The sequence below is a fragment of the Cetorhinus maximus genome, chromosome 9, assembly GCF_964194155.1.
Source record: "Cetorhinus maximus chromosome 9, sCetMax3.hap1.1, whole genome shotgun sequence".
Classification (NCBI taxonomy): domain Eukaryota; kingdom Metazoa; phylum Chordata; class Chondrichthyes; order Lamniformes; family Cetorhinidae; genus Cetorhinus; species Cetorhinus maximus.
The window spans coordinates 56,792,818-56,805,430 of NC_135887.1; the positions used below are offsets into that span (position 1 = coordinate 56,792,818).

Consider the following 12,613-nt stretch of genomic DNA (forward strand, 5'->3'; position numbering starts at 1 on the left):
AGTGCATTTCAGACCGTCACCACCCCCTGGATAAAAAAGTTTTCCTCACATCCCCCCTAAACCTCCTGCCCCTCACCTTGAACTTATGCCCCCTTGTGACTGACCCTTCAACTAAGGCGAACAGCTGCTCCCTATCCACACTATCCATGCCCCTCATAATCTTATACACCTTGATCAGGTCGCCCCTCAGTCTTCTCTGCTCCAACGAAAACAACCCAAGTCTATCCAACCTCTCTTCATAACTTAAATGTTTCATCCCAGGCAACATCCTGGTGAATCTCCTCTGCACCCTCTCCGGTGCAATCACATCCTTCCTATAATGTGGCGATCAGAACTGCACACAGTACTCCAGCTGTGGCCTCACTAAGGTTCTATACAACTCCAACATGACCTCCCTACTTTTGTAATCTATGCCTCGATTGATAAAGGCAAGTGTCCCAAATGCCTTTTTCACCACCCCACTAACATGCCCCTCCGCCTTCAGAGATCTATGGACACACATGCCAAGGTCCCTTTGTTCCTCAGAGCTTCCTAGTGTCATGCCGTTCATTGAATACTTCCTTGTCAAATTACTCCTTCCAAAGTGTATCACCTCACACTTTTCAGGGTTAAATTCTATCTGCCACTTATTTACCCATTTGACCATCCCGTCTATATCTTCCTGTAGCCCAAGACACTCAACCTCACTGTTAACCACCCGGCCAATTTTTGTGTCATCTTCAAACTTACTAATCCTACCCCCCCACATAGTCATCTGTGCCGTTTATATAAATGACAAATAATAGGGGACCCAGAACAGATTCCTGTGGTACACCACTGGACACAGGCTTCCAGTCACTAAAGCAACCTTCTGTCATCACCCTCTGTTTCCTACAACTAAGCCAATTTTGAATCCACCTTATCAGATTACCCTGTATCCCATGTGCATTTGCCTTCTTTATAAGTGTCCCACGTGAGTCCTTGTCAAAGGCTTTGCTGAAATCCATATAAACTACATCAACTGCACCACCCTCATCTACATACCTGGTCACCTCCTCAAAAAATTCAATCAAATTTGTTAGGCATGACCTCCCTCTGACAAAGCCATGCTGACTATCCCTGATCAAACCTTGCATCTCCAAGTGGAGATAGATTCTCTCCTTCAGAATTTTCTCCAATAGTTTCCCTACCACTGATGCGAGACTCACTAGCCTGTAGTTCCCTGGCTTCTCTCTACAACCCTTCTTAAATAGCGGAACCACATTAGCTGTTCTTCAGTCCTCTGGGACCTCCCCCGTGGCCAGAAAGGAATTAAAAATTTGGGTCAGAGCCCCTGTGATCTCCTCCCTTGCCTCCCTCAGCAGTCTGGGACACAAATCATCCGGACCTAGAGATTTGTCCACTTTTATGCCTGCCAACACCTCCAATACCTTGTCACTCCCTATATCAATTTGCACAAGAGCCTCGCAGTCCCTCTCCCCGAGTTCCATACCTTCATCCTCATTCTCTTGGGTGAAGATGGATGTGAAGTATTCGTTCAACACTCTACCGATGTCCTCTGGCTCCACCCTTAGATTGCCCCCTTGGTCCCTAATGGGCCCTACTCTTTCCCTGATTATTTTCTTCCCATTGTTATACTTATACATTATCTTGGGATTTTCCCTACTTTTACCAGCCAGAGCTTTCTCATATCCCCTCTTTGCTCTCCTAATTGCTTTCTTAAGCTCCACCCTGCACTTTCTGTACTCCACTAACACCTCCGCTGATTTGCTCCCCTTGTACCTGCTAAAAGCCTCTCTTTTCCTTCTCATCGTATCCTGAATATCTCTGGTCATCCATGGTTCTCTGGGCTTGTTACTCTTTCCTATCACCCTAGAGGGAACATGTTGAGTCTGTACCCTCCCCATTTCCTTTTTGAATGCCTCCCACTGCTCCTCTGTAGATTTCCCCACATGTAGCTGTTCCCAGTCTACCTTGGCTAGATCTTGCCTTATTTTACTAAAATCCGCTCTCCCCCAATCCAAAACATTTTTTTGCAACTTGTCTATTTCTTTGTCCATAACAAGTTTAAATTGTACCTCTACCTGTCCCTCCCATCCCCCTCTACCAGCTTATATTTCATCTCATTTCTATATTTTTTAGTTCTGATGAAGGGTCATACGGACTCAAAACGTCAGCTGTATCCCTCTCCGCAGATGCTGTCAGACCTGCTGAGTTTTTCCAGGTATTTTTGTTTTTGTTTTAAATTGTACCATGTTGTGGTCGCTATCACTAAAATGCTCCCCCACCACCACCTCAGCCACCTGTCCAGCTTCATTCCCCAGAATTAGGTCCAGCAGTACACCGTCCCTTGCCGGACCCTCTACATATTGACCTAAAAAGTTCTCCTGTACGCATTTCAAGAAATCCACTCCATCCAAGCCCTTAACACTTATGTCTATCCCAATTAATGCTGGGAAGTTGAAATCACCTAATATAATTACCCCATTGTTATTGTTTTTACACACCTCCACAAATTGTGCACATATTTGCTCCTCAATTTCCCGCTGATTATCTGGAGGTCTACAATAAACACCTAACAATGTGGCTGCCCCTTTTTTATTCCTAAGCTCTACCCACAAAGCTTCATTCGATGCCCCTTCCAAGATATCATCTCTCCTTACTGCAGTAACTGACTCCTTAACTAATAATGCAATGCCTCCTCCTCTTTTACCCCGTCCCCTGTCTTGCCTGAAAATTCTATATCCCGGAATGTTGAGCTGCCAATCCTGCCCCTCCCTCAACCACGTCTCTGTGATGACTACTATATCACAATTCCACATGTCAATCCTCACCCTTAACTCATCTATTTTACCTGTAATACTTCTGGCATTAAAGTAGAGGCCATTCAGCCTTGCCTTACTCCCCTGAAGCTTAATGCAGCTGTACTCCCTCTGACTTGATTGTTTTACTATATTATGATGTGTCCCTATTCTGCTAACATTCTGAGTCCCCTCCCCCTGCCGAATTAGTTTAAACTCCTCCGAACAGCACTAGCAAACCCGCCCGCAAGGGTGTTAGTTGATGTGTGTATATGGACTTTCAAAAGGTGTTTGATATTAAGTATCACATATTATGCTTGTTAGTTATGTTAAAGCTCACAGGATAAAAAGGGGCAACAACAGCCTGGATACAATATTAGCTGCTGGATAGACAACAGAGATGTGGTGAATGGCTGTTTTGCAGTCTGACGGGAGATATACAGTGGTGTTTCCCATTGCTGTTTTTGAGAAACATTAACAAATTGGACTTGAGGGTACAGGAGTCAAGTTCAAATTTTCAGGTGACACAAAACTTGGAAGTATGGTAAAGTGAGGAAGATGGTGATAAACTTCAAGAGGACATCGTCAGGCCAGTGGAATGGGCAGGTACACGGCAGATGAAATTCAATGCAAAAAAGTGTCAGCAGATATATTTTGGAGGAAAGGCAATACAAGTTAAATAGTACAACTTATAAGTGGCACCTGAGCAGGGAGACCCAGCAGTGTTTGTACACAAATCTTTGAATGTGACAGGGCAACTTAACAAAGGAGTTAATAAAACGAATGGAAGCCTGGGTTTTATGAACAGAAACATACAAGACAAAAGGCAGGAAGTTATCCCAAACCTACATAAAACACTAGTTAGCCCCGGCTGGAACATTTTGTCCAATTCTGACCACTGAATTTTAGAAAGGAGCTGAAGGCTTCAGGAAGGATCAAAGTGATTTACTCGAAGGACTCCAGGGATAAGGTTGTTACAGTTATGTGGATAGACTGGAGAAGCTGGGGTTGTTTTCCTCAGAGCAGAGAAGGATAAAAGGAGATTTGATTCAGGGCTTTAAAATCATGAAGGGTTTAGATAAAGTAAATAGAGATAAACTGTTTCCAATCGCTAAAGAGCAGATAAAAAGAGGGTGCAGATTTAAGGTGATTGGCAAAAGAACCAGAGGCAACATGAGGAAAAACTTCTATGTCGTGAAAGGTCGGGACTTAGAATGCGCTGCCTGATGGGATGATGGATACAGATTCAATGGGAGACTTCAAAAGGGAATAGGATAAATGTTTGGAGATAAAATATGGGGAAAGAACGGAGAGTGGAACTAACTAGATCGCTCTTAGATAAGAGTCGACAAAGATTCAATGAGCAGATGGCCGCCTCCTGTTCTGTACTGTTCCATATCACAGTGAGAACTTGGGGTAAGGTTGGGATACAGGAACACTGTTCAGTTTTCTAGAATTTTGCATGTGATTAGGTGGTAAATGCCCCTCCACCCTGCCCCTTACCTTCAGTGCCAATTTATTGAGTTCCTTTCGTTTTCTCTGTGCAGCTTTCACAATGCCAAAGAGAACATCCGTGTGGACAGTCCTTTCATGGGCCTCATCCAAAATCACAACAGTGTACCTACGAAGGAGTGGGTCTACTATTGCCTCACGAAGCAGCATCCCATCTGTTAAAAACTTGATTTTACTCCTGTCAGAGGTGAGATCTTCAAACCGTACAGTATATCCAATCTGAGACATAAATTTAGGAGAAACATTAACAAACTATAAATGGGGAAAATCAAAGGAAAGCAGAAAATGTTAGGAACACAAATCAAGTCAATCAGCATCCGTAAACAGCAGAGAAGTTCATGCTTCAAGTGCACAATCAGAACGGTAATCTAAAAGATAAGCACTTTCACAAGGTTAGAGAAAGGGAGACATACAAATTAGTTATGCTAACCGCAGGTAGACAACAAATAAATGAAGAATGTTAATGTTAATATTTGTTTTATAATTTTAAAATCCCATCCATGTCCTTGCCCCTCCCTACCTGTAACCTCGTTCAGCCCCTCAACCCTCAGAGATATCTGCGCTTCTCTAATTCTGGCCTCTTTAACATCTGACTTTAATCACTCCATCACTGGTGGCTGTGCTTTCAGCTGCACAGACAGCAAGCCCTAAAATTCCATCTTTAAACTTCTCCGCCTCTCTCTCTTCAAGATGCTCCATAAAACCGATCTCTCTGTCTGTCAGCTCTGTGGCTTAGTGTCCAATTTTGTTTGATAATGCTCCTGTGAAGTACCTTGTGAGGCACCACATAAATTCAAGTTAATGATGCCCACAAAAAGGAAAATGCACAGAGGTGGAGGACGGGGTTAAAAGCAAGCTGCAGATACAAGGAATCTGGCAAATAGTGGGGTAAAATGGAGCCCCATGGTACCTTTATATTTTTAAATTAGGCATTCTGGGGACTCCTAGCACAAGAAAATTGCATCCAAAACGCATGCACACACTTCTGGCGTGAAGTAAAGGGGTTTGCACATGTCCAGCTAACAACGGCTACCAGCGCACAGAGTAAGCAGATTATCAAATCAGAGAACCACATTGAAATAACAGGGGAGGCAGTGATGCAGTGAAAATGTCACTGGACTAGTAATCCAGGCTAATGCTCTGAGGACGCGGATTCAAATCCTAACAGAGTAACTGGTGGAATCTGAATTGAATTAATGAATCTGGAATTAAAAAGCTAGTCTCAGTTATAGTGACCATGAAACCATTGTCGATTGTTGTAAAAACCCACCTGGTTCACTAATGCCCATTAGGGAAGGAAATCTGCTGTCTTTACCTGGTCTGGTCTACAATGTAGTTGACTCTTAAATGTCCTATGAAATGGCCTAGCAAGCCACTCAATTGTATCAAACCACGACAAAGTCTAAAAGGAATGAGACTGGATGGATCACGCAGCACCAACCCAGGCACCAGAAACGACAACGGCAAACCCAGCCCTGTCGACCCTGCAAGTCCTCCTTACTAACATCTGGGGTCTTGTGCCAAAATTGGGAGAGCTGTCTCACAGACTAGTCAAGCAACAGCCTGACATTGTCTGTAAGGTATGATTCTGTGAATATGACTACAGCCCAGGCACCACCATCACAATCTTTGGGTATGTCCTGTCCGAGACAGACAGAATGACTCGCCAAAGGTGGTGGCACAGTGGTATACAGTCGGGAAGTAGTAGTCCCAGAAGTCCCAAACATTGACTCTGGACCCGATGAAGTCTCGTGGCATCAGATCAAACATGGGCAAGGAAACCTGATTACCACATACCGCATCCCCCCACTCCGCCTTCAGCTGATGAATCGGTACAAATTTGTGGATGATACACAACTTGGAAACATTGTGAACTGTGAGGAGGATAGTGGAGAACCTCAAAAGGACATAGACAAGTTGGTGAAATGGACGGACAGGTGGCAGATGAAATTCAACACAGAGAAATGTGAAGTGATTCATTTTAGTAGAAAGAACATGGAGAGAGTAGAAAATAGGGGTACAACTCTAAAGCGGGGGCAGGGGCACCTGGGTGTATGTTTGCATAAGTCATTTAAGGTGGCAGGACAGGTTGAGAGAGCAGTTAATAAAGCATACTGTATTCTAGGCTTAATTAGTAGGAGCATATAGCAAGGAGGTTATGTTGAACTTGTGTACGTCACTAGTCAGGCCTCAGCTGGAGTATTGCGTCCAGTTCTGGGTGCTGCACTTTAGGAAGGATGTGAAGGCATTGGACAGAGTGCAGAAAAGATTCACGAGAATGGTTCCAGTGATGAGAAACTTCAGTTATGAAAATAGGTTGGAAAAGTTAGGACTGTTTTGCTCAGAGAAAAGAAGGTTGAAAGGAATTTTGAAAGAAGTATTCAAAATCATGAGGGGTCTGGACAGAGTGGATAGGGAGAAACTGTTCCTGCTCATAAACAGATTGAGAATGAGAGGCCACAGATTTAAAGCAATTAGTCATAGGAGGAAAAATATTTTCACACAGTGAGTGATTAGGGTCTGGAATGCATTGCCTGAGATTGTGGTAGATGTAGGTTCAATTGAAGCAATCAAAAGGGGATAAGACTGTTATTTGAAAAGAAAGAATGTGCAGGGTTATGGGGAGAAGGCTGGAAAATGGAACTAGGTGAGTTGCTCATTCGGAGAGCCAGTGCAGACAAGATGGGCCAAATGGCCTCCTTCTTAGCTGTAACAATTCTGTGATTCTCCACATTGAGCACCACTTGGAGGAAGAACTGAGGGTGGCAAAGGTACAGAATGTACTCTGAGTAGGAGTGTGTCTCGGTAGCATCGTTACTGGCTGAGCTGGCCAAGTCCTAGAGGACATGGCTGCTAGACTGGGTCTGCAGCAAGTGATGAGGGAACCAACAACAGAAAACACCTAATTTTGTATTATTGCATCTATCCATGACAGTATCGTTAGGAGTGACCACCACACAGTCCTTGAGGAGACAAGGTCCCACTTCACATTGAGGACACCCTCCATCATGCTGTGTGGCACGACCACCATGGAAGGTGGGTTAGATTTCGAACCGATCCAGCAACTCAAAACTGGGCAAAACTCACCTCCTAACTCCCCAAAGCCTGTCCAACATCTACAAGGCACAAGTCAAGAGGGTAATGGAATACTCTCCACTTGCCTGGATGAGTGCAGCTCCAACATCACTCAAAAAGCTCAGCATCATCCAGGACAAAGCAACTTGCTTGATTGGCACCCCTTCCACCTCCTTAAACATTTACTCCCTGCACCACCGACACACAGTGGCAGCAGTGTGTGCTATGCACAAGATGCACGACAGAAACTCACCAAGGCTCCTTTGACAGCACCTGCCAAACCCATGACCTCTACCGCTTAGGGAAAGGGCAGTAGATCCATGGGAACATCAGCAAATGCAAGTTCCCTCCAAGCCACACACACTCCTTCACTGTTCGCTGGGTCAAAATCCTGGAACTCCCTTCCGAACAGCACTGTGGGTCTGCCCACATTACATAGCCTGCAGTGGTTTACAGCCATCCTGAATCAACACTACATTCAACAATTTCAAACTCTAACCTCTGGAATCATATTTCCTCTTTGCTGCTGTTGGTTTTTCCTCACTTTTCTCTTTTTTATTGATTATGCAGGACAGCTGTTCATCATCCTGCCATTCACACCTCCTCTGGACATCTTTTGTTTCTTCACTTCTCCTATTACCATTCCTTTTACAGTGCACCATCAACTCTTTTATCATTTAATCGCTCCTTCCCTTTACCCTATCACAGGTCTTCCCTTTCATTCTTTTTCCCACCGCCACCACCCCTCGCCTTCACTTCCTCAAACCCTATTAGATCTCTCCGTGTGTGCAATTCTGATGAAAGGTCATTGTAACCTGAAACATTAATTCTGTTTCTCTCTCTCTCCAGATGTTGCCTGGCCTGATGAGTATTTCTGGTATTTTCAGTTTTTATTTCAGATTTCCAACATCTGTAGCATTTTACTTTTGTAATTATATAACAGCTTTTTTGTAATAAAACATCCGAGCAGACTTTACTGGCAGCAAAATGTGACATAGATGATTAAGGCAAATAGGTAGGTTTAAAGGAGCATCTTCAAGGATGAAAGAGAGGCAGAAAGGGAGGGTATTCCAGAGTTTAGGGCCCATGGTCTGCCAATGGTGGCGTCATTAAAATCAGGGCTACTCAAGAGGGCAGAGTTGGGTGAGTGTGGATATCTGAACATTGTAGGGCTGGTGAGGATTACAGAGATAGGGAAGGACATGACCATGGCGGATTTGAAACCAAGGCTGAAAATTTGACAGTCAAGGAGTTGTTAACCAGGAACCAGAGTAGGTCAGCCAACACGGGGCAACAGGTGAACAGGACATTGTGCGAGTTAGGACAAGGGCAGCAGAATTTTATATGATCTCAAGTTTACAGAGGGTAGAATGTGGGAGACCAGCCAGTCAAGTCTAGATGTAATGAAGGCATGAATGAGGGCTTCACAGCAGATGCAAGATGTGGACAGGTTAAGTGAGTGGACAACATGGTGGTAGATGGAGTATAACTTGGGGAAGTGAGGTTATTCACTTTGGTCATAAGAATTAAAAAGCAAAATACTTTTGAAGATTGAACAAACTTGGGCTCTTTTGCCTAGAAAAGATGACTGGGAAGTGACCTTATGGAAATTTTTTAAATGATGAAGGGATTCAATAGGATAGGTATAGATAAAACTGGGGTGAGCCAAAACCAAGGCTGATAAATAGAAAATAATAAATCCAATAGGGAATTCAGGAGAAACCTCTTTACCCAGAATGGCAAGAATTGAGTAGTTGAGGGGAATAGTAAATAATGCATTTAAGAGGAAATTAGAAAAGTACATCAAGAATCAAGGAATAAGTAAGGTTGAAGGGTGAAAGCAGCTTGTGTGGACATGAAACAGTGACAAAGATGTGTTGTGCTGAATATCTATTTCTGTGATATAGTAGCAAGTTAGCAGCGCAGAACTAAACAATACTACAGTGAAAAATATATCTTTCAGACCTAAATGAAAATCTAGCAAGTTGGGAGAGCTGTCACAAACTTAGTCAAACTCATAATCATGCCAACCAACCAACATACCAGACCCACCTGCCCACATGCACAGGTAGTGGTCCTGGAAGCCCTGAACACTGACCCAAAATCATGAAAGTTTATGGGGCCCAGAGACAGACATGGGCAAGGAGGCCTCCTGCTGATTACCATCTACTGTTCTCCCTCAGCTGATGTTTCAGTATGTCTCCATGTTGAACACTATTTGCATGAAGCACAGAGTAGCAAGGGCACAAAATGTACTCTGGGTGGGGAATATCAATGCTGACCGAGTCCTAAAGGACAACACTTCTAGACTGTGTTTCGAGTCATACAGCACAGACGGCTGTTCAGTCCATCATGCATGTGGCAGCTCTCTGTAAGAACTACCGAGTCCACTTTCCTGCTCTTTTCCCCATAGCTTTACAAATGTTTCCTTTCCAAACCCACTTCACCAAGGTTACATTTGAAATAAGAACAAAATGCTGGAAACACTCAGCAGATAAGGCAGCATCTGTTAAGAGAAAGAGAGTCAATGCTTCAGGTCAATGACCTTCTATCGAAACTCTGATTGACCTGAGATGTTAACTCTTCCTTTTCACACATGCGGCCGGACCTGCTCAGCGTTTCCAGCAAGTTTTGTTTTTATTTCAGATTTTCAGCATCCACCGTATTTTGCTTTTGTATTAAGTTATATTTTTGAATCTGGTTCGACCGCCTTATCAGGCAGGAGTAAAAAGATTCTCATCACCTTCTGTTTTTGGCATTTATTTTAAATCTGTGTCCACTTGTTACTGCCCCTGTAGCCGTGGAAATAGTTTCTCAGTCTCTACTCTATTATAACCCAATTAATACTGAACGCCTCATAATCTCCCTAACCTTCACTGCTCCAGCAAGGGCAATTGTCACTTCTCTGGTCTCTCCAATAACAAACTATTCATCCCTAGTACAGTTTCAGCAAATCTCTTCTTCAACCTCTCTAAGGCCTTGATACCCTTCCTAAAATGTGATACCCAAGCTGAACGTAACACTCCTGCTGAGGCCTAACCAGTGATTTATAAAGTTCTAGCATAACTTCATTGCTTTTATACTCTATGCTTCTATTTATAAGGTCAAGGATACCATGTTTCTGAAAAACCTCATCAACTTGTTCTGCCACCTTGAAACACTGCATGTGAGAACTCCCAGCTCTCTGTTCCTGTCCTCCCTTTAAAATCGCACCATTTAGTTAATATTGCCTTTCATCATTCTTTCTACCAAAATGCATCACTTGACTTTTCATTTACTATGAGCCTGCCTAGTTCACCAGTCTGTCTATGTCTTACTGAAGTCTTTACTATCCTCCCAAGCCTTGTGCCATCTATCGACTTTGTAATGCTGCCCACACCCAGTCCAGGTTGGAAACATACATCAAAAGAGTAGTGGCCCTGGAGATGCCACAGTGTATTCCCCTCCAGTCTGATAAAACAACCATTCACTACTTCAGAGGTGGAGAGTCTTTGGAATTCTCTACCCCGGAGGGCTGTGGCGGCTCAGCCATTGGCTATATTCAAGATAGATCAATAGGTTCTTGAATCCTAAGGGAAGCAAGTGATATGGGGATCAGGCAGGAAGGTGTAAATGAGGTAGATGATCAGCCACGATTGTACTAAGTGATGGAACAGACTCTGAGGGCTGAATGGCCAACTCCAGTTCCTATTTATTTTGTTGTTAGAAGGTCCACGTCAGGGACAACTAAGGGTGAACAATAAATGGTGGCTTTGCCAGTGACACCAACATCCTGAAAACAAATAAAAACAAATCTTACCAACATGCCTAACTCAGTTTTCTTTTCTTCGGCGACCCTGGCTGCGAGTGATATTGCTGCCACTCGCCGGGGCTGTGTGATGGCAATGACACCCTGTCGCCCGATGCCAGCTTCATACAGATACTGAGGAATCTGGGTCGTCTTTCCAGAACCTGTCTCACCTCGAATTGAAAAGAAACACAGAACGAGCTGAGGATCTATACACTCTGGCCCAGTTGAAACTGTCCAAACTCATTTCCTTTGAGACCCTCAGAACCAATAGGTTGAAGAATCCTTCCTTCTATTGGTATAGGTTAGATTTGAATGAAGGATTACACAATAAATGAGAGGATACAGAGTGGTGTAGAGAAAGTGGGGGACATTGGATTGCACATCCACAGGTCCCAGGAGGTAGCAGGACAGGTTGATAAGGTGGTTAAGAAGGTATATGGCATCCTTTCATCTATTAGCCGAGGCATAGAGTATAACATCAGGGTGGTTATGCTGGAACTGTATAAAACATTAGTTAGGCTTCAACATGAGTACTGTGTACAGTTCTGGTCACCTCATTACAAAAAGGATGGAATTGCATTAGACAGGGTACAGAGGAGATTTACAAGGATGTTGCCAGGACTGGGAAATTGCAGCTATGAGGAAAGATCTGATTGAGATGTACAAATTATGAGAGGCCTGGATAGAGTAGATGGGAAGCCCATATATACTTTAGCAGGGAGGTCAGTGATTATAGAGCACAGAGTTAAAATGATTGGTATAAAGATTAGAAGGGAAGTGAAGAAAAATATTTTCACCCAGAGGGTGGCGTGGGTCTGAAACTCTCTGCCTGAAAGGGCAGGAGAGGCAAAAACCCTCAACTCATTTAAAAAGTGTCTGATATGCACCCAAAGTCCAGTAACCTGCGTGTGGGGTGTAGGGATGGAGGCTGGTGCAAAGATGCACACAGTGGGGCTGACACAGGCATAGACCGTGCTGGGGGTGGAGAAGGGTGTGCGGGGGGGGGGGGGGGGGAGGGTGTGCGGGGGGATTGGGGGAGGTGTGCAGGGGGTGGGAGATGGGTGTGTGGAGGGGGGAAGAGTGTGTGTGGGGGGAGGGTGTGCGGGGGGGGGAGGGTGTAGGGGGTGGAGGGTGTGTGGGGGGGGGAGGAGGGTGTGTGGGGGGGGGAGGAGGGTGTGTGGGGGGGGGAGGAGGGTGTGTGGGGGGGGGAGGAGGGTGTGTGGGGTGGAGGAGGGTGCGCGGTGCAGGGAGGAGGGTGTGTGTGTGTGGGGGGGGGGGGGTGTAGGGGGGGCGTGTGTGTGTGGGGAGGTGTGTGTGTGTGTGGGGGGGTGTGTGTGTGTGTGGTGTGGTGGGGTGTGTGGGGGGGGTGTGTGTGTGTGGGGGGTGTGTGTGTGTGTGGGTGGGGGGTGTGTATGTGTGGGTGGGGGGGGGGGGGGTGTGTGTGGTGGGGTGTGTG

At 44.8% G+C, this 12,613-nt stretch overlaps 1 protein-coding gene across 1 annotated transcript in view; it reads right to left on the bottom strand.

Annotated features, from left to right (window-relative positions):
• dhx33 (DEAH (Asp-Glu-Ala-His) box polypeptide 33) overlaps positions 1-11,323 on the bottom strand; it is a 61,353-nt gene extending 50,030 nt beyond the window's left edge. The window contains exons 1-2 of the mRNA XM_078548766.1: positions 11,167-11,323; positions 4,284-4,511 (exon numbers count right to left, since the gene is read on the bottom strand). Of these exons, the coding sequence (XP_078404892.1) occupies positions 4,284-4,511; positions 11,167-11,172 (234 nt within the window). The 5' untranslated portion in view covers positions 11,173-11,323. The remainder of the gene's footprint in view (positions 1-4,283; positions 4,512-11,166) is intronic.
• Between the last annotated feature and the right edge of the window lie 1,290 nt (positions 11,324-12,613).